This window comes from Phalacrocorax aristotelis, chromosome 2 (genome assembly GCF_949628215.1).
Source record: "Phalacrocorax aristotelis chromosome 2, bGulAri2.1, whole genome shotgun sequence".
In the NCBI taxonomy this organism is placed as follows: domain Eukaryota; kingdom Metazoa; phylum Chordata; class Aves; order Suliformes; family Phalacrocoracidae; genus Phalacrocorax; species Phalacrocorax aristotelis.
Window position 1 is genome coordinate 32,445,400 of NC_134277.1, and position 22,199 is coordinate 32,467,598.

Consider the following 22,199-nt stretch of genomic DNA (forward strand, 5'->3'; position numbering starts at 1 on the left):
AAGCTATTACGTAATACAAACTTGTTGATTTATGACAAAATCTCTAATGCTGATCTATTGGCATTATTCAGAAGCATTAGCTAGTCTAGTCTCACTGGGAGCACCTAGTCTTTCAGTATTTTCAAAGGAAAAAAATGCATGCAAAGTGTTCCTGTTTCTTATTAAAAATGGACTACCTAGTCAGTGCCAAACAGGGGACTTAAAAAAGAGTAACAGAGGCATATAAAATAAAGGACAAAAAGAAAAACACCAGACAGAAGAAAGGATAAGAAGAATTAGAGATGGCAAAGAAGTTAATATTTTAACAACAGATACATATAAGAACATAATAAGAACCATTTAATGTTATTTTCTTCATGTCAGAATAGGAAGCCATATAGTTCACTACAAACAACAGAAATCAGAAATAGTCTAATAATTTTACCTCTACTTGCTCCTTAGTAGGAGACACTTTTACACATGTATACATACACCTCAGCAAGGCAAGCACCTCTTTGTTGTTGTTTTTTTATTTAAAGCAAATTTTTTATTATATAAATTCTCCTCAAATTCAGTTAGAATACCCAAGTATCTCAAGTCTGAGAGCTATATCTCAAGGGCTATAGTATTATTTGCTAAATTTTATAATTCCTTGCTTCAAGCCTATTTATTGTAATAGGTTACTCAGTAAATAATAAAAACATTTTCCAAATTATATTTAAGCCATTAAAATACTTAAAATATCTGTTGAGATCATGCAGGCTCTTATCAAAGGAATTCAAGAACTGCTTGATTTATAGATCAAAGTTTTGACAACATAACAATATGGGAAAAAATCAAAACAATTCCTGATTAGCATCATTTATCTAGCTTTAAATATTGTCCAATACTTATTGTTTCCTATCCCAGGTAAAAAGACAAAAAAAAACTGAAGACAAAAAAGCCCCACAGTAGCATAAGATATTTTTCCATTCTTGATCTCTTGGAAAAGCAGGAGAATCAGCACCACTACCAGAAACCTCCAATTAGGAAAGTTCCTATACATTTTGCAGATGTTTCAGGTCAAAAGAACCATTTTGAACTCAACAAGTAACAGGTCTGAGTCTCGGTCCCTACTGTTTTATTTCATTGTTTCTGGTTCTAAGCCAAAAGGTAACTTTCTGATAACAATTCTACTAGTCTAGGAAACCATCCATAAGCTTGCTGATAACTGTCTTTGGTGGTAACCAGCACTAAGTAGCTTGGGAAGGTTATTCAGATCAGAATCATATTAAAGATTCAGTGTTATTTAATTCAGATCATATTAAAAGAGTCACTATGAAATATCAACTGTACTGAAAAAAATAAGGTAGATTAAAAAGCAGAAGTCACAAACAGGACAAAAATACCTCTTCAGAACACAAAACTGACCATACTTAATCAGACCAAAGGCCTATTTAGTCCAGCATCCTATCTTTGTCAATGACTAAAAGTCTGGTTTTGAGGTACCGTGTAAGTACACAACAAAATATTTTATATTTAAGACTCTTCCAGCCTCCAAGCATTTTCAGATTTGACCCATGAAAGGTGAGTGAATCAATTTAAATTAAGCAACATATCGCTGTTTTTCCCTTCAAAACATATGGCCGCTAATATATCATTATTTTTGCAAGAACTGGTAAACAGTCACTTTCCTGATTTTTTTCAGTGCAAATTGACACCTCTGTAGCAAACCCCAATAATTTTCTTACAAGTTAATCATAAAAAGTGAGAAATACAGACATAAGAAAAAAATCAATATTCTACTAAAATAGTATAATAAAACATACGGAAGCAAAATATAAATTTGTAGTGTAACTGTTCTTTCTAAAAAGATAAAAAATCTAGGTCATTACCACAGACATTTCAAAATAAATATTTTACCTCATAGGCATAGCCCAAGGAAGAAAACTGACTCCTTATGTAGCCAAGTTTGTACACACCTACGAAGACCAAGCAGCGGATGATTTCCAAAATTCCTGCGTTGGGCCTAGAAATAGGGAGTAATTCAGATTAACATCCAATCTTTTCTTCTTTGTTAACTTCAGTGAAAAAGAGAATGTAGAAATAGTCTGTGATGTCCTGCACTTACATCAAGTCATCTTTCTTAACCTTATAGTTAAGTTTTTGTAGTGTAATTTTATATGGACTTGTAACACTGAATTTGCTGGAGGTGAGGATACACATACTCACAAACTATATATGAACTCACATGAATCTATATCTATAAACAGCTATTTTGATCTCAAAAAGGACAACAGCAAAATTCTGAAAACTGCTACATGAGTAGTTCAGAATCTTTTCATGGGTCTATTTCTGTGAATTTTTACTAATTCACAGTATTGACTCCCTAAGTTATACACATCTCTCTCATACTGACAGGTTTTTAGCTACCCTGAATAAACTATTCAGTCCATACAAGTGACAGGTATTCTTTTCTGAAAACATAATGAACAGCAGGTGCAAAGAGGGACTGGCACCTCAGTCGCAAATGAAGCTTCTATTCCACATTTCTGTGGGCAGAACAAAATAGTTTCTCTGTAAGGAAATGTAGCTGCTATTTATTCTTGTGTAGGATCATGGTGCCCATATGGACTACTTCCATAGTGTATGTCTCACTGGGCTGGTGTATTCAAGATACAATTTGATTTGAATCCATACTGATTAAACTTAGTCTTAAGTCTATACCACCCTTAACATGATTTTGAATCTACTCTGAGCTACATTCTGTGCTTTTCATATACCATTATCGTATCTGACACCTATGATATGCTACACAGGACTGACACAATATGATTGCAGTCTGAGCTTGAACAGCCTTGGGACAGCCTGCAGGTCTCACTGGCCTGCCAGTATCCCAAAACCAGAGATGGTGACCCAACAAATGCAGGCACTGAGGGTGGCACGAGTGGCCTATCCCGTAACTTTTCTGCAAGGGACAATATAGATATAGCCATTAATTGCTATGGGAACGCTCCTGGATTTAGGAGTTGGCTATTCTAGTCAACAAACAGCAACACATGTATCTATATTTCTTTACCAGTATAATTTCTGACACACCTGAGACTCCCATATAATGATAAATAATGCATAATGAGAGAAGAAAAAAAACCCATATCTTGCCTGTTCTCCATAAGTAGTCCAAAAGAGGTCAGGGAAAGAATGATAAAGCCAATTCTCAGAAGAACAGTTCCCTGTAATAACATCTGTTAAAAAGTAGTCAAAGAATTAATTTAGAGTAATTTTCTGAAGAGAGATTGAGTTTTAACAGAACAGTAGCTTCAACTTCTTCACTCAGTGATGTTAGCGTCTGCTTTTAAAGTAATTTGTTACTTTAAATTTTGCAATAAAAATATCTGCTCTGGATAGCACAGTTATCGGGAGTAACCACCTTTATATTTGTTTTCTGAATGCTCTATTTCCAAAATAATGTTTAAGATATTCCCTTCTATTTTCCTGAAGTTACCCAATTCCCTTATGCCTTTACCCAAGAGGACACAAACTTATTTCTAGATAAAAATCCCAGCAGCCCTCTTCTTTTTCTTCATCTTATGTTACCAGGTCTTTATAATTGTCATCTCTGAATCCCAATGGATACCAGAAAAAATACACTGGTGAGAATAAGAGTTCATATGACATGACAATAAAATCATACTTAGGAAGAAACAAAATTAATGTTGTCCCTTCATGACAACTCGACACTTGGTTCCCAGTTCAGCAAAACTCTTCAAGTCATACCATTAACTTCAATCAGGCTTAAAACACTTTTAAACATTAACATGTGTGTTAGTATTTGGATGAATAAGAGCATGAGGATTTATGTCCTTAAAATTTACATCAAAATGATATAAACAAAACTCAGGAAAACAGAAATTATTTTCATTGTGAAGTTTTAATTTTTTCTTTTCATTTATTAAATATTTTTTGCATTCTACACAGCTGCCTTTGAAAATAAAATATTTAATCAGTTCTCTTGTTCCCTCCTTGACTTCCTTTCAAATATTAGTTTTGAAAAGCCTTTGTTTATTTAAAAAACAACAAAAACCCCTAAAATAAAAATAGTGGATCTTGCTGAGTTATAGGAATCCTTTCTGGCTTCAAGAGCAATAAGGTTTATGAACAGCATCTTGCACTTCAAGATTGCAGGCGTTGGAAAAATAAAAATCTATGAGTGTCTGCCCTGATTTCAATAAACTCCACTCGGCGACATGCCCACCTTCCTTCAGTGGTGGCCCCTACCCCTCAAAGAGATCTAAGGTAAGTATCTGTGAGTGTGGGAGGCCACAGGAGGATATTCTCAAGTTTTACAGCTGTGTGAACTTACAGTGCCCATGTTTGCAAAACACATCAAACCACACACTCAGGCTGGGTAGGTTTCTGTTGTTTTACTGAAGAATCACAAGCACCTACTTAGATATCCTTAACAAACAGCTATTGAACAAAGAAAACACAATCCCAGCAATGAGTGAGCTAAACAGCAGCCTCACCGGTTTACAAGCCAGAACACACATCTCACAAATGACACCTGTCAAGCCACTCTGTTGCACAGATTTATACCAGGATAGATCAAACTCATTACTGCATTGCTACGTTTCCAATCTGTTCCATCCCTCCTTATGATAACCTTACAATACCTCGGACTGATGATTATCATTAGAATCTACTTATATATATTTATCCTTGAGAAAGGATATTTTTTTCTTACACTTTTCTTATGCTTTTACCCTCAGCATCTGCTATCATCCACCATAGGAGACAGGATGTTAAGCCCTGGGGGGACACAGTATAGGAGTTATGTGTTGAGACTCTCAGTTAATTCAAGAAAGAAAAACATGTTCTAATGGGTTTATAATCCTTTATCAAGGTTTGTATCTCCTTGAATACATTTTCAAATTTCAATTACAAGTTTTAAAATTTGTCGAGAAAAGATTAAATTGAGGCACTCTTTTGGAAAACCAGCTTCTAGAACCTAAAAATCTCACAGCTATCTTAAGTTTAAAAGACTTTCCATTTTTAATGTGAAGCAATTTATTTTAAAGTGACAAAGTTTTTCAACAGAGCTTTTTTTTATAAAAGTTAGACACAGACACTAAGTTTAATAAAATGAGTATTTCTTAAACTGCTCATCTAGTCACAGTAAGTTCAGCTCCCACTTCAGCTTCCTGTAGAAACTGGGTCATACAAAGATTCAAGAATGAGCAAAGGAAAACATAATATGGCACAGGCACAAGGGAACTCACCCATAAATTTCTTAGAAATGCTTTGATATGTTTTTCAATGATTTTTACTTGTCAAATAAAGGAACTTGCCAGGGAACAAGGACTGGAATTCTAGACTTTCCTCCTTAGAGACTGTCCTCACTTTTAAGTTGGAGAATTACACCTTTTTTAAAACCTAGACCTGGCCAGGTGGATCTGATTTTACTGTGTTTCCAGTGCAATGTACTAGCTTCTACAGACTGCCTTAAAAATGTTCCCACAGTGGTAGAGCACTATTCTGAGAAAAAGAAGGTAAGGTTTTGTATCCCGCTTAGGCAGGAAAGAGAGCTGAACATCAAATCCAACTTTCAAGCAAGTCATGTAATTGCTACATTACAATACATGGCTAAAATCACACTTTATGGAAAATGAATGAACCTGCAATGGCTTTGAGAGAACAAATGTTAATATTTGTCTTCAGGAAGGATCCAGCACTACCTGCTATGAATGAATAAGGGTGTCTCCAATTTCCAGTTTAAAAAGGCTGCATGATTTCACTCTTTTCTGCTCTCCCAGTGTTTCCAAGCTGGCTAGCATTAGACAACCAGTCACCAAGTCCTAGGCATCTGCGTTTCCTTGTGATTCCGATTTCAGAGAACTAAGGTGCTGTTTCATTCTTCCTACTTTTAAGTAGCTTTGCTGAAGTGCCTAAAAACCTGTTATTAACCTAGGCTTTCTCTGTAATCAGTGGAAAGAGACCACTTTCTGAACGATTCTGTCTCTTGCCGTTAGCTGGACTGTAAGTGTAGAGGCTGAATTTGGTCCTTACACTAAGAGTTGGATTTGAGTGGAGCATGGAAACACTTCTCCAAAGCAGACATTTTGGGGTCATATTTTTTGCAGTGTTTTCTCTCATAACTTATATAATTTTTTTTCTTTGCTTAAAGATATATTTTAATTGCCATTTCTAAAAGAGTAGGAAAAAAAATTTAAATTACTCTTTTAAAGTTAACATATTTTCAGGAAACAATGGTTTTTATTGTTGTTGTTCTACTATATTGCTGTTGATGAACCTTGAAATAATGATAAGCTCGATAGTAAAGACACTATAATATTGTAATGCAGACTGCAGCTTTCTCTCCAGAAAGAAAAGATTGAATAAAAGAATTTGGACTGTGACCCTGCAAACTTCTCTTAAACATTTTCTCTAAGATGTACAAAATTGGAGCCTGGAGTTATCATTTGACTCTTCACAATTATCTAACCACAGAAATAAAAATCATAGATTAAGAACTTGAAAGGAAATTAATAAATGCAGTTCAGTTTTAAACATGGATTTCCAGAGAAAAAATATATGGGAATAGAAATACTTTTTAATGTTTGTCAGTAAATCAGAAGAAAGAACTAAAGCCACCTTATAATTTAGGAAAATCAAACCCAAATATAAACAAGACTTTATGTTTAAATGGTTAGAATGCTGTATGTAGTTCTTGGTATACTAACTACCTGAGTCAGGTATGATCGCATATTGCAGATTCTGTTTTTCAGGCTAATTTCCATTTCTCTTCAGATGCTCTACTACTTGAACCATAATATTTTGAACACTAGCTGTTTGTAAAACTTCTTGTGGTCCAATACCAACTGTGGCCCAGAATATGAAGGACTGGAGGGATCTAAAGCACAACCTGCATATCAGTTATATGCAAACTGGCACTATCATCAGACCTACACAAATGCATGGCACTGTAATGTCCGAGTACAGTGTTACAGCCTTCCACCTCCCAAGACCTCAGCTTTCTGGAGTGATGAAGGGTGAGGCATAAAGCCTTGCTGGGAACCATGAAGGCAGAAGGTATAAGTTACCCTTCACTGTAGGTAGATACATGCACCATGTTCACATACAGCAAAAAAAAAAAGCATTCCCTCATTTGTGCTCCTAGTCAAGGACTACCAAGAAATTTGCAGTGAAATACATCATGATGCCATTTGAGAATAACAGCTTTCAGGAAACCAGACACATAGCATAAATTTTAGCATTATTAGTTTGATTCCATAACTTTCTCTTTACAGCTCCAGTGGTATAGTTACGTGCTGCCTTCATTCTTTTATTTACCTTCAAACATGTATCACTCTATGAAGTGGATGCTGGCAGCAAAGGCATCCATTTTCTAGGCATTAGTCTACCAAAATCAACAAAATAGTCAGTGGGTTATATCACTAAACTAAACATCATATATTAAGTCTACACACTGCAAGTTGCAGTGTGAAAAGAATGTGCCTTTTACACCTTCATTAGTGCTAGCATCCTTGTTCCACTTAAACATAATATGCATGGATGAATATATAAAATAAATGAGTATTTATATACTGGAGTATTTGTATAAACAGAGAAGCCTGTGGGACCACAGCAGGTTCCCCAATTACAAGTCAGCCACAACTTAGCAATGCGGTTATTGGCTGCAGTCAAACAGAAAAAAATATTTCTGTTGGATTTTGATTTCATTGAAGGCTTTAAAAATATCTTGGAACCTTAAAAAAAAAGGCAGGTTTTAGAATTTTGGGAAGAAGTTTACATGGTTTTGTAATCAACAGATTGCTACAGCTTTATTATTTCATATTTTGTAGGAAATGAAAAAATAATTCACTTAAACAAAGGATATATTCCTTTCCAAATGTGTATTTAGATGAAATTGGAAAGATTCCAAATTGACTTTTATATTTCAAAGGACTCAGATTGTTTTATTCCTTTTGAAGTAGAACATGGATGCATTTTCTCATCCTGGTGTGTTCAGTGTTTCCATAGAACTGCTAGGAATGATGTCACCACACTTCGTAATTTAACAGATTCCCTTCTGTCATATATCAGAGACTTTTGACATTCAAATGAAGAATGCTACTACAATGCTATGAAATTTGTATTGTTAGGTGCCTTTGTATGAATTAATTTTAACTTAGAATTCCTTAAAAAAATGTAAATTCTTAGCAATATTTCATATACAGTACTTTGTGATGGCTTACTGAATGGATATATTAACTGTGTTATCCCTTTCAAGAGAAGATATCACTTCTTATTGTCTAATTGAAACTGCTCGCATATTCACAGCATTATACGCACAGCAAATGTTACAGTCTCTATCAACAATAAAAAAAGACACTGCAAAATGAGTTTTAGGTACACTTCACTTTGATTTATGTGATACATGCAGTTCTGGAGCTATGAGACTTTTGCTTTGAATGTACTGCAGTTTTACACTCCTAGCACTCTCTCTGGGACTGATCCAACTCCCATTTCTTCAATGAGCTTTGGATCAGATCTAGATGTGCAGAGCTCAGAAGTAATTTTTATTCTCTGGATGTAGTGCAGATCACTATACAGAAAATAAACACTGTATGCTTTCTCCTGTGGAAAATATGTATTTGTTCCTTCTGTTATGCTCTTTTTGCAACTTAAATGTAGGTCATTCAGACCGAAGGTATATGTTTGCTCTTTACGTATAGAGAAATTTAACACTTCTACAGGGCGTGAGACCAAACACTGAGCAACTGTAATCACTTGAGAAATGTAATAGCTGTGTGCTGTGTCTTATGGCTGTTATGAAATGGAACTTATACCTAAAAATGAGGAAAACAGTTAGCTTTCTCCATTTATGGAGCTATGCCACAGTTATGACATAATTCATAGCCAGACAGAAAGTTCCAGTTGTATCCATAGACATTTCATAACTCAGTGTAGTGGAAAACTGATATTGAAGAAAGATTTTTGCCAAGTAAAGTTATTCATACACAAGCTTCCTTCTCATGACAGCTTCCCCACTGTACTGCAGAGCAATGCTGGAACTCTGCCTTGGGACCAGCACTTTCTACACCCACGCTGAGGGTTTATGTCCTGAGATGAGGTGCTTCTAAGTCCCCCGTGCTCCCCTTCTTATCCTTACTACCTTATTACCCTACAGTTTTGTGCAGAGAATTTTCTAGTTGTTTTTATACAGTAAGTTCATAAATGGCGGATCTTCAGGCTCTTTCCTCCATGACGGCAAGAATCTAATGATCATCTGTGGCTTGGGTGTATTTTTCAACTTCCCTTATTACTTATTCTTAAACAGCTGCAGTTATCAGCAGAGAAAATAATTTGGACCATCCATTTTTCCTTCCAGTACTAGAAAAAGGCAAAAAAAGAAAATAAAAAAAATAGGAAAAAACTCATGGGCAGACTCCTTACTTCTTGCTGGTAAAAGCAACAGTAGCAAAGTAAAAGACAAAAAACCAACCAAACAAAAAAACCCACAGTTTGATCCCTATACAAATATGATTTGCTGCTGGTATGTAGGAACCTAGAAGTATATCCGGAAAGACTTGCAGAGGTTTTTCTCAATATAAGAACACTGGCAATCATGCATACTGTATATCTTGTGTACATTGGAGGTATTTGTCCTTACCTTTGGCTTAATTTCCTGTCCTCAGAAATTTCTTAGAATAGACTAAGCCTCAGATGGCTTACTAATCTCTGAATTCCCTGCAGTTGCAATGTGACCCTTTACAGAGGTGAACACAATGTGTAGAATAACTTAATATTAATCAGAAGAGTATGCCTGAGGTAGCTTTTATATTGCATTGGGAATGCTACATAAAATACTCTTTAAACTTTTCTCAAAAATTGCATCATTCTACTGGTCTGATGAGCTACTCAGAACACATCTAACCAAAAAACTGAAAAAAAAAGAGCTGTAGCAGCTTGAATATGCAGAACTGCCAGAGCTACTATAAGCCTGCTGCCACATATTCCAAGAAATTATTGCAGTCCCTCTCCTGCCCTTCTTGCCCTGGGATGCAGGAGGAATATCTGAGTTGGAAGACAAAAAACGCCAGCACTTGGACAAGATTTCTGACAGCTTTGAAATGGCTTTGCAGTCCTCTGGAATCCTTCATGGATGACCATTGTCAGATATGCAAAAGAGGCTAATTTCTAGAAAACTGCTCTTGGCTGGATTCAGGCATGTCGGTCATGGCACAGGCATCAGGGTGCTCCCTGAGGGAGGGGTGGGGGGCAGTGGTGGGTGGAGGGGCAGGGCCATGGTCCCAGCAGGAAAGGTGCTGTCCTGCAGCATCCATCGAGGTGGGCATGGGACAGTAACCACCATCAGCCAAGGGCCAGAGGTTGCCAGGCAAGCATGCTGGGATGAGGCAGGTCCACAGGGGGCCCTTGGCACCCTGACAGAAGGTCTGTGGCAACGTGGGTGACACAAACGCCACAAGCCTGCTCTTTAACCAATGAGGTCTTAAAAAGGGTTTAAGAAGGCCAAAGGATATTTTATCAAACTAATAGACTTTTGGGGTGTTTTGGTAGGCCTTTGACTGTTTTGTGGGAATATTATGCTTCCAAGTTAGAAGATTTAAGCTTTAGTAAAGTAGAAGGAGTTGTCAAGGAAGGAAGAATGAAAAGGAAGTTGGAAGGTATGGAGGGTGTGAAACCACGGAAGCAGATAATGTCTTGCTTCTTGCAGGCAGAGATGGTCTCATAGTTCACTTTCAGAGACCACCAGGTATCCATGGAGAAATTACATCATGTTACCAGGGATATCCTGTCAGCCCAACGTGTCTCTTCTTACTGTATTTCTATCAATGCTGTTGTATATTCGAGTCTGGAAGAAGGATTTGCCCTGGGTCTGTGCTCCACCAACTCTGAACTCATGCTGACACAAAGCTTCCCACCTGCAAGCACTGCAAGACCTTTGCAATCTTCCTTCTAAAGCTTGGGCATTATTGGCATCTAAGAATATGACCAACCCTTGAAATCTTAAAACCTACATAATTTCAAGTCTGAGATATGTTTTTCCTTCCATGAGGTCCTAAAAACTGAAGCAGACACGTACACGTTCTACGGAACATTTATGATTTTTAATTTAATTGCTTAACTTAATATGGTTACTAAATATTGCTTAATAAACAACAGAAAACATTGTATGTTATATTATATATTATATAATATATGATTTAATTATTATATAAAATATAAAATATAAAATATGTAATAGATAATAGATAATAGATAATAGATAATAGATAATAGATAATATAATTATATATTTTTATATATTTATATATAATATAAGTGTATTATATATATTATATAATTATATATTTAGCCATTTTTTTTCTTTTTACAGAATCTAGTTATTATTATAATAGCTTAAGTAAGATATGAGTCAGGCTGTAGAGCCTCTACTTAATGCTTTATTATTTAAATACGTTGTGTGTCATATTACTGTTAGCATGAGATGCTATTTCATAAAGATAGGAATTACTTACAGTCACAGTACCAAGAAGCTCAGTATACACGTCCATTATTACAGCAAAATGTACAACTGCATAGCAATTAAGATAAGCCGGTACACTTGGATTGAAAGGAACTTCTTTTCCAGTGATCTGTATGAAGCAAAACAGATAACAGTCTTCAACAGTGACCTGCTCCAGCCTGTTATTCCTTAGTATTCTTTATACTTACAAACACAAAAAAGATTAAGGGACATAGATAATTGCACAAAGACAATCCACTATCAAAATTATGTACTACCTAGTGTGAGACAGAGTTTAACTCTGTGTGTGTGCGTATGTTCATAGCTAAAAGAAAAAGAAAAGTTACCGTACTCTACAGAACAATTTTGAAAATCTCTTTAGGAAATGAATAATGAAAAGATAAATAAAAACTATATTTTTTTTCCTTCAAATAACAAGAAAAAAAACACAGCTAAAACATTCATTTCCTTCAGTTTCTGCTCCCATTTCGTCTTCCCCTATGCTTTATGACTGCTAATTTGCTAATTTAAAATAGCATGTGTTGAGTTTTTAACATTGATCCAGTAGCATTAAGAGGTCCAAGTAAATTACACAAAACTGAAAGCCTATACATGTTCTATTTACCACTGGGATTTCCTCAGGAAGGCCAAGTCTAGGCTTGCCTGGTCCCCAGCCTGGCCCTTTGAATATGACAGAAAGCTTGTTGCAGAATCCAGGTGTGGCCCAAAACGTGTTCCAAATATGAGCCAAGGGTCGTAACTGAAAAAAATAGCAAGTAATTTTTCATTGTTAGTAAAATAAAGTTTAATAAAACATTATATTTTATTAATTTTTATCTCTCAAGTAAATTATTTTTCAAAGTCTAAGGAGAATAAATTAGGAATAGATGAAGACAGTCAGAAGTTCAGAAAACCTGACTGAAATAGGCAGGAGCCATATCAAGCCTTTGATTTATAGGGAGGATTACAATTACTTCTGCCCAGAGGAAAATCTGTCTCTCCTGTAATCAATCCAGAGTATTTAATGGCATATTGTATAGCTATATTTATCGTAGTTTTAAACTAGAATTTGGTTACTGGGACGTTGACATGACATACTCTTAATAACTAAATTACTTAGTTTCTGACTGGAATGGCTACAATTGCACAGGCTGTGGCCATCCTTCCACCTTCTAGCCCAGATACCCCTGCAGGTAGAATGTCTCATTCTTTGAGATGACTCCTTGGGTGAACAGTCATGAAAAGCAAACAGGGATTTCAATACTCCTCAGTCCCTGAGGTTTTTACAGAGAATTTTTATCCAGCTCAGGTGAAGCAGTGAAGCCTGGATCAATAAAGCTAAGAAGCGCCACACTAAGTACTTTTTCTTTTTTTTTAAAAAAAAAAAAACAACACCAACAAAACAACCTATATTCAGCCTGTTCTGGAGGTTTTGTTGAGACCACGATGGCTGCTATATTGCTGTCAATACAAATCATTCTGGAGTACCTTGAACTGCAAATATGCAGAAGAGAGAGAAAAAGTAAAGATATTGCACCACGGGGTTATTTTTGAAATAGCAATATTTAGAGAAGACAAACAACAGACAATATATATATTTTTGTCTGTGCTTTGCTGCATATTGCTCTGCCTACAGCAAAATGGACATCATTCAGTCCAAGGCCTGTTACATCTCCACTGTAATTAGTTGTTAATTTTACTGTATTGTATTTTCATGATGACTACAAGCACTGCATATGCTTAGTGCACTGAGTAGAAATAATTGTTTTGTAATGAAATACTGAAAAGACTGCAGATAATTTAATTGACTGTGCAGAATGCAAGGACGGCCTCAACTTTTCCTAAGGCAGGAGGTTTTTTTGAACACGAATGCCTGTTGCAGATACCAGAGTCAGTGATACAAATTATAGCACCTGGAGCGTGATGGGATCAAATGAATTTACTGGATGTGTTAAGCCGTACACAACTTTTGCACCTTCTGCTTCAAATGTTCCTGATGAAAGAAGAGAAAAAAAGAACAACGAACAATCAAAGTCAAAAGTATACATAATTTTGCCACACTAACTAAACATGAGAGAGAATAATTTTTTTTTTACTTACCAAATATCCTGTCCCAAATAATGAGTGTGCCTCCATAATTTTTGTCAATGCAGTAAGGATTTCTACCTATAATAAAAATCATTTATAAGACCAGTAATTACATATATAAGAATATATGCAACAGAATTATGAAAGGAAATATTCATCATTAGCATCAATTTATAATCTAAAAATAATATTTAAAGGTAGCTAACGCTCTACTTCTTATACACCTATAAAATTTCTTTTTTCTTCTTAGGCTTATTGCTCTGTTTCTACTCAGATTCCAACATACAAACCAAACATGTCACACCCAAAATTTCTGTGAAATAAAAGGATTATTCTGGAGACTAGACTCAGTTCAAAATATACTTATAAAGACAAATTAAAAAGCAAACAAAAAATAATTTCAACAGTTTATACCTAAGAAAATATATGCTAAATACATTTATGCACAATCGTCTCAATGGCTTTTGGCTGTCTCTATTTTCTCTGCCATATGTCTGATCCTGCTTTCTTTATTATTAAATTCAGTGTGAGTAAAACTGATCCTTCTATCTCTTTTCTAGGGAGTGGATTTTTATATAAGCTGTCCTATCAAAACTGTGAGCAAAGAAACATTGATTACATATCCCCAGGTTTGTGGAGATTGTCTGGAGTGACTGCACAACACTTGACCAGCTCTGGAGTGATTCTGCTTAACTCCAATCAGGATCAGAGGATTAGTTTGGATTTACAGCAGAGCAAATAAGAGCAGAGAGTCTCCCTCCAGGATTACCAGTACTTGTGTAAATTTCAAGGATTAGACACTTACAGCACCACAGTCTTTTTAAAAAGTCTACACAGTGCCATAAACACTTTACACAGGGAGGATATAATAAATATTAATAACATCCTCTGTACATATAACTGCATTTGAGTCTGTTTCAAATTATTTTGTTCTTCCATTCCCCAATTACTTTTTTACTTGTTATCTCTGCACACTGAATGATCCAAGAGCATCTACGAAATCCACTTCTATTCCTCAGATATATTCATGACATTTTTCAGTAGGCAGTGGAGCTATTAATCTAATTTATGTATGCAGTATGGTCTCAAATGAGTCTGAATATTGACGAAAAGTCAACCATCATGCACTTGTGTGAAGTGAGATTTTTCAGGAATTCAGACAGCTGAAACAAAATTCCACTAAAACATTTAATAGTTCTTCTTCTAAAGGGAAACCACGCCTTTTCACACATTCAGTGCTTGAATTTGAATGCAAACGCATCTGTTGGTGATTGACAAGTTGATGATATTTTAGTAGTCAGGGAAGGATGAGATATTTTAATATCACTCTTCATATTTACAAATGTTGAACTGTTTTGCTCAAAGTCTTCCAATTATTTCACATTATCCAGGTTTAATTTCTGCTCAGTAATTAATCCTAAATGTAAAACTTTTAAAATCAAATTTAAGTTATAAAAAGGTTTGTAAAAATACTGTGAAGTTTCTAACAGAACAAGGACTATTTTTGAAGCAATGTTCAAAATTAAAATCCTTCTGTAAAACTAACTTTAGAGTACAATTTTAGTACTTTATTATTAATACACAAAAAGTGACAATGAGAAAGAACGCACTGAGAAATAAGAGGTTACACTTTTAGCTTACCATGATGAACTCTGTGATGACTGGGAGTATTAAGAATCCACTCCAGAGGCCCAAGGTTGGTGATAACCTTAAAAAAAGTAATGTTTCAATGAATTTGAAAATACTTTATAAAATCAAGAAGAGGGAGGTAAAAGAGGGGGAGGAAATGCATGAAGAAGATGTTCATCTTAAGAAGAATTGCATAAAAATACAAGAATGCAATTTTTTTTTGCCTGAACCATTTCACTGTATGACAATAATTTCCATGAAAAAAGTGAAACTTAGTAAAATACAAGTTAAAAACTAAATTCCTTTTTGATTCAGCAGCATATTTTTATTATCAGTTCATGGTTCCATACAGATCATTTCACTCACATTTTTCACCCATATCCATTGGCACTTCTTGGGGTCCAGTGTAACTCTAAGGTCTCAGTTATGTGAACAGTTTACATCAGCAAAGAACTGGCACTGACACAGAAACCAGTACCCCTTCCTCCTTCAGTACCTTTGACTGCTTGTTCCTTCTATCAATACCCTTCTTTTACCTCGGCACAAATGCAGTAACGCAACAAACCTCATTAGGGAACTGATGCAAGTTAAAACTAATTTTGTTTTGTTTTGTTTTCCTACATTAGTTTAACTGGATCAGTTCCTGAATCTGATCCAACATATGGTCACAAACACACCAGCATGAGTCAGAGGCATGAAAAAACCAGCATAAATTCATAGTGATCTAAGGCAACGATTTCAGTACAGAAAATCCAGCCTTGATTGTTTTAGTACCAGACCAAAAATGACAGAAAGCATTTATTGGCATAAACTTACTCTAATGATCCAAGCATTGTCAGAAAACGCTGATGAATTAAGTTTATATCAGTAGGGTTTATGCTAAATTAGGTACTCTCCTATATTATGGAGACAGAGGAAAGCCAGCATTAACTTAAAATTTTGTGCTTTGGTTAGCTCAACAGAAGTGTGTGGATAGATGCAATCACTGGGTGACCCTAAAGGATTTCTGTTCAAAATATATCCTAAAATAGTATCTATTTACCATGTCCGATTATGGCCATTATGGCCATAATGGCCTTGCAATTAAAAGAGGCAGGGGGTGAGGTGGAAAAGCAGTTCAGTAAAAATGCTTAGACCTTAAGAAACGAAACCTAAAACCTATTACTTAACCTTTTACAGAACTTAATAAGTAAATTTAATATTCATACTGCAGAAATGGGTGATCCGTAATATAATAATAGAGATAATATTGGCAAACAACACATAAAGTAGAAAGGCAGACAGGCATTACTCATAAAGGCAGGCCCATTCATCTAAATAACTAAACATACAAGGATTTTTATTCATTTAAGGTTTACAGAACATAGTCCTCAAAAATGCCAGTCCATTTCTGTTTAATTCACACTTGTCCAGGTGGAAGTAGATGTGGACTGAAAAAGTAGGCACAGGACATTCTTCAGATGTATTTAAATTTTTGTGGATCAGGCAAATATCACAATAAAAGGAATAAATACTTTTGTTCATTTTTGTCTTTAATAACAGCTAAATGAAATTCTACTTAATAGGTTAAGTAGAACATTTCTGTAATTAAAGGAGTACAGAAATGAGCAAATTCTTCAGATAGAGAACTATAACATTTGGAGCATCTGTCTCAAAATCCTGCACACACTTGACTGGAAAAGCAGAATACTGGGACAAGTTTGGGGTTTTTTTGTTTAACTCAGAAGCCAAGGACAACATACGTAGGACCATTTGTTTTTCTCAGTACTCCCTCAAAATAAGTTCAAGCCTGAAAAGACCACCTAAAGGTGAGAAACAATTCATCATTGATGTTAGCTCCATTTCCCGCCTCTCTCAAGCAGAAAATCCCACTGTTTTAAGCCATGTGAGATGTGACCACTAAATTAATTTAATCTGAGTCAAATGTCTTGGATTGAACTGCAGCCCTGCACCTGAGAAAGCAGCAATTTATCTATTGGACTGCACCTAACTTTGATCCACTTGCTTTCAATATATTTTGAGCTCAGTATTTTAACAATTTTTGTGAAAATAAACCAAATCTGCATTAGGAGAGCAGGGAATCGCTAAGGAATAGCAGTCTTCACTTCTAGCCTACAGGTGGATTATAATAAAATGTCCTCATAATGAATGCCTTCAAGTCTTTAATATCCAGCTGATTAAATTCATATTTTAAAATTAAAATTCATCTTTTTGAAAGTCCATATAATACATCAATATGTTAAAGTGGAACTTTGTGCCTTGGGGATCCCGAAGGACCTCAGGAACTTATGTAAAATTTTAAATAAATACTTCTGACTAATCCTAGAGAAAGTATTTTCTTTGGAAAATGAAACCTCTCTCATCCTTTAAAATGGTCTCAGCCCACGACATAGTCTTTCATTGGGTGATGACATTTACAAATCTACTGAAATATCTTCTCTGCAGCATCATTAGTGATTGATGCCTGGGCCTACTTCGATTCATTATTCAGCCAAGGTTACCTCTATTGCAAAGACACACTAGCCACACACTGATGGAAATATCATCTGAGACAGCAATTATAACCACATGACGTTTAAGCTCAGAGGTGGTATAGAATTTTGTATCTGACCATGCAAAAATCCAGCATGCTGAAATTAGCAATCCATACATCAACACTTTGGCTAAAACACATCAAAACTATATTTTCACCAGATTTTCAAAATGGTACAGGGTGCTATTTCCAGAAACCTCCTTTACTATCAGTAAGTTTACTTCTGTATATTTAGCACACTTCTAAAACAGAAAAAACTGTTGTCAGTGGAAAATTTCTGATGCCAAAATTTTATAGATATTTTATGTGTATTTTATCATCATATTCCACATCATCAAACCATATATTGTTCCAAACAGAAACATATCACCACTCAAAGACTGAATTTGGAAGGCTCCTGCAGCACCACATGCCAAAGGACATAATTATTTTCTTGAATTTTGTCAAATTTTTCTATATTCTGCCATCTTATCAGGCACAAAACTCCTACAAGGAGATCTTTCGCCAAATTGCCAAGGATAGAATAGTAAGACAATTTTTGCCAGGCAAGGCTCTGGTCCTGCCATGTTGGGCTGACAGGAACCAACTGAAATCACAGTGAAATTAATGAAGTTTGTAAGAATTGACTCATAACAAAATTTTATGTGGCGTAATAGCAGCCCATATTCAAAAGAATGCCTAACAGGCAATGGAGAGGGGAAAGGCAGTGGCAGGTACTCCACCTACCCATCTACCTTTCAGCTGTCAGTCTACCCTCATTTCTGTGCCTTCATCGTGTCCAGACATCTTCCCTGGAGAATGGCAATTGCAAAGGAGCTCGTGAGTGTTCATGGTAGCAGTAACCAGCCTTATGCTGCAGTTGCAATCAGACACCAAAGTACATATATCCTCAGCAAGTTTGCACGACACCAAGCTGAGTGGTGCAGTTGACATGCCAGAAGGACAGGATGTCATCTGGAGAGACCTGGGCAAGCTGTAGAGGTGGGCCTGTGAGAACCTCATGAAGTTCAACAAGGCCAAGCGCAAGGTCCTGCACCTGGGTCAGGACAACCCCCGGTATCAATACAGGCTGGGGATTGAATACAGCCCTGAGGAGAAGGATTTAGGGGTAGTGGTGGATGAAAAGCAGGACATGAGCCAACAATGTGGTGCGCTTGCAGCCTAGAAGGCCAACCATATCCTGGGCTGCATCAAAAGAAGTGTGGCCAGCAGGACAGGGGAGGTGACTCTGCCCCTCTACTCCACTCTGGTGAGACCCCACCTGGAGTGCTGCATCCAGCTCTGGAGCCCTCAGCACCGGAAGGACATGGAACTGTTGGAGTGGGTCCAGAGGAGGGCCACAAAAATGATCCAAGGGCTGCAGCACCTCTCCTACAAGCACAGACTGAGAGAGTTGGGTTTGTTCGGCCTGGAGAAGAGAAGGCTGCAGGGACACCTTATTGCAGCCTTCCAGTAATTAAAGGTGGACTACAGGAAAGATGGGGGCAACCTTTGGCAAGGCCTGTTGTGACAGGACATGGGGTAATGGCTGTAAACTAATGGAGGGTAGACTTAGACTGGATATAAGGAAAAAATTTTTTACAAATGAGGGTGGTGAAACACTGGAACAGGTTGCCCAGGGAGGTTGTGGAGGCTCCATCCCTAGAAGCAGTCAAGATGAGGTTGGATGGGGCTCTGAGCAACCTGATCTAGTTGAAGATGTCCCTGCTCATTGCAGGGGGGTTGGACTAGATGGCCTCTAAAGGTCCCTTCCAAGCCAAACCATTCTATGACTCTATGATCCTATGATTTTCAGCTTAATATAACTTTGTACTCAAAATGGCTTTTTAAAATAAGAATTTTCACAATGTTCTCATTTCAGGGAAAAAAAATTTAAATTAAAAATTAAAAAATTAACATAATAAATGTGATAACAATAGCAGCACAGCTTTCAGTTTTTGTGGCAGGATTTTAACTGAAAAGAGAAAAAGCTCTCTACTACTATAATTTTTGTATGCAGTAGAAAGTTTTGTTTTAGACCTTTTTGCTGGAAAGTAGCCTGAAAATTTTAAAAAATAAGTGGCAATATCATTATTCAGTATCTGTATCAACTGTACTTCAAACCCTGTTTCATAGAATTTAGAGGAAAAAGAGTCTGATTGTGAATATAAAATATTCTTGTTCTTTATATCATCATCTTGCAGTGATTTTGGGAATACAGAAAAATAGCTACCAATCCCCTAACTGTTGAAATACCCCAACTGTTGTCCAGTGATGACCTTATCTGTATTCTGACCAATATGGCTGGGGGGTTTATGTTTATGTTTGTTTCCCTGATACAGACACCTACTGTTCTAAATCAATTCCTGTCTCCAATTTTTCCTCTCAACACATCATGTGCACCTCAACTCCCATGCCAGTGACCCACAGATGAACTGCAGCATTCCAGCAAAACTCTTTTCCTGTTTGCTTTATTTATTTTTAACATTCCATAGCCACAAAAATAATTTTTCACCTGCCAAAATCCCTACAAATGGACTCGATAAACTGTCTACAAATCAGATATGTACTTATCTTATGTACACCACTTATAAAACCTTTGTCAGACCTCTCCACAAAACATGTATTCTTATTACTCTTTTTTTTTAAACAAGCAACATATTCCCTGCATTATTGTACTTGGATATGGCTAAATAATAAAGCAGAATTACTGACAACACTTGAAGGAATTCCAAGAACAGTTTAATAAACAAGGCAAGCTAAAAGCTGCATGCTTAGAAATAGATTCCATACATTACTGAATAAAACATGCTGGAAGTAAAATCTTCATATATAATGAGAAATAAATGTTTTTTTTTCCATAAGAGTAGTTCTTATATAGAGATGTTTCCTTTGTGACAGCAATCCCTAGCCTAAAGGAAACATTATGCAATATCTCTTGCAGCATATAAGCACCTCCGTTTGCGGTCTCAGAGTTTGTCAGCACCGAGGGAAATCTTTATTGCCTGGTACCTGCACCACTTCAATGTAGTTCTTGTTTAAATAATGAGAAAAAATCGTGACATGAAATCCAAGGGAAACTTTACATCTTGTGTAACAACTCCTCCTGTCACCACTACAACATGAATCTTTACTTAACTCGATTTCAACATGAACGTTAGGAAGGAATGTCGACTGAGTAGAGCTGGCAATGTTACGGTAAAACCATTCGTATATAAAAAGTTGGGTTTTTTTCTTTGAGTATAAGAAAAGCTGTTTGTAGCACAGCATTACTTTCAAAATCATAGTGTTACTGATCTACAGGACTGGAGAAGGCAAATTCATCCCTGGAGAATCACTAAGGAGCACTCTCAACTTTGGGGTTTCTGTTAGACTAGTTGGTAGTAAACCACATATTACTATTGATTACCTCATCAAAATCAAGATAAGATTTTTGTTCCTAGTATATAAATCTATATTTCAGAAAGTCTGGTGGGGAAATTTAAAAATAAGACCTTAATTACATTTCCCAGTAGAGCTGCTGTGTTAATTCAGGACAACACACCCATGTATTTATACAGATGGCCCTGGTGATCATATTTGCCATGTGAAATCTCTACAGGGAAGCTGGGGAAAGGCAGGACTCCTAGGATATGTGCTCGTCTGCCAGTTTCTCACTTTGAAATCCTCAGCAAACCCTGATTTATATACCGCCAACTGTTTTCCTATCTGATTAGGCAGTTTTCTACTCCAGTAAGCATGTAAAATGGATGTAGCCAAATCTCCACGCTGAGGAGCGAAAAAACAATATTTATAGTTTAGAAATAAAACAAGCAAGAGGAATCAGGTCTGTTGGAATCACGAAGAGTTTCATAGGGGGCGAATTTCTGATAAATCTGGATTGTAGGAATGGGAGGTGAAAGCCTAGTTTTAATGGATAATCCGGTTTGGGGCATATTTATATAGTAAACACACAGACTTAAGAAATGTGTTTATAATAATTTATCTTGAAAGCAGGCTGTTGTCACTTTTCATTGTTTTACGCCTCAACGAGGAGTTAAGGTTTGAATCAAACCGGCATCTTACAGGATTATTTCAGTTAACACTTTCAAAAAGTGGATGCAACTATTTTTTTTTCTTTAAAGATCAAATTAAACCTTGTTGTGGGAAAGATGAGCACATATAGGAAGTTTCAATCAATTTATCCACTAAAAATGAGATAAAAACTACACTAACTGGTTGTTTTAATTGCAGCTTTACAAATAGCAGAGCATGGAGAAAGTCATTCTTTCAGTCATATATCAAGTTAAACATTTTAAACAAACTCCAGGAGAAAAATTGCTATACAATTTCAGTATTTTTCAGCAGCTTGACAAATACATGCTGGCAATTGTGGGGAAAAAACCCAGAAAGTAATAAATCAGTATGCCAGTCCAGAAATAAACTAAAATATAGCCAAGAGCAGCTCTTCACCTTCCTCTTTAAATAGATCAAAATATAGTC

The 22,199-nt window shown here is 36.1% G+C and overlaps 1 protein-coding gene across 2 annotated transcripts in view; it reads right to left on the reverse strand.

Moving 5' to 3' along the window:
• The window catches only part of AGMO (alkylglycerol monooxygenase), a 194,325-nt gene that overhangs the window by 81,314 nt on the left and 90,812 nt on the right, over nt 1-22,199 (reverse strand). The window contains exons 6-12 of one of the 2 annotated variants that reach the window (XM_075082949.1): nt 15,218-15,284; nt 13,589-13,654; nt 13,402-13,481; nt 12,114-12,248; nt 11,502-11,618; nt 3,121-3,203; nt 1,882-1,987 (exon numbers count right to left, since the gene is read on the reverse strand). In XM_075082949.1, coding sequence (XP_074939050.1) covers nt 1,882-1,987; nt 3,121-3,203; nt 11,502-11,618; nt 12,114-12,248; nt 13,402-13,481; nt 13,589-13,654; nt 15,218-15,284 — 654 coding nt within the window. The remainder of the gene's footprint in view (nt 1-1,881; nt 1,988-3,120; nt 3,204-11,501; nt 11,619-12,113; nt 12,249-13,401; nt 13,482-13,588; nt 13,655-15,217; nt 15,285-22,199) is intronic. The other variant, XM_075082950.1, reaches the window with a different exon arrangement.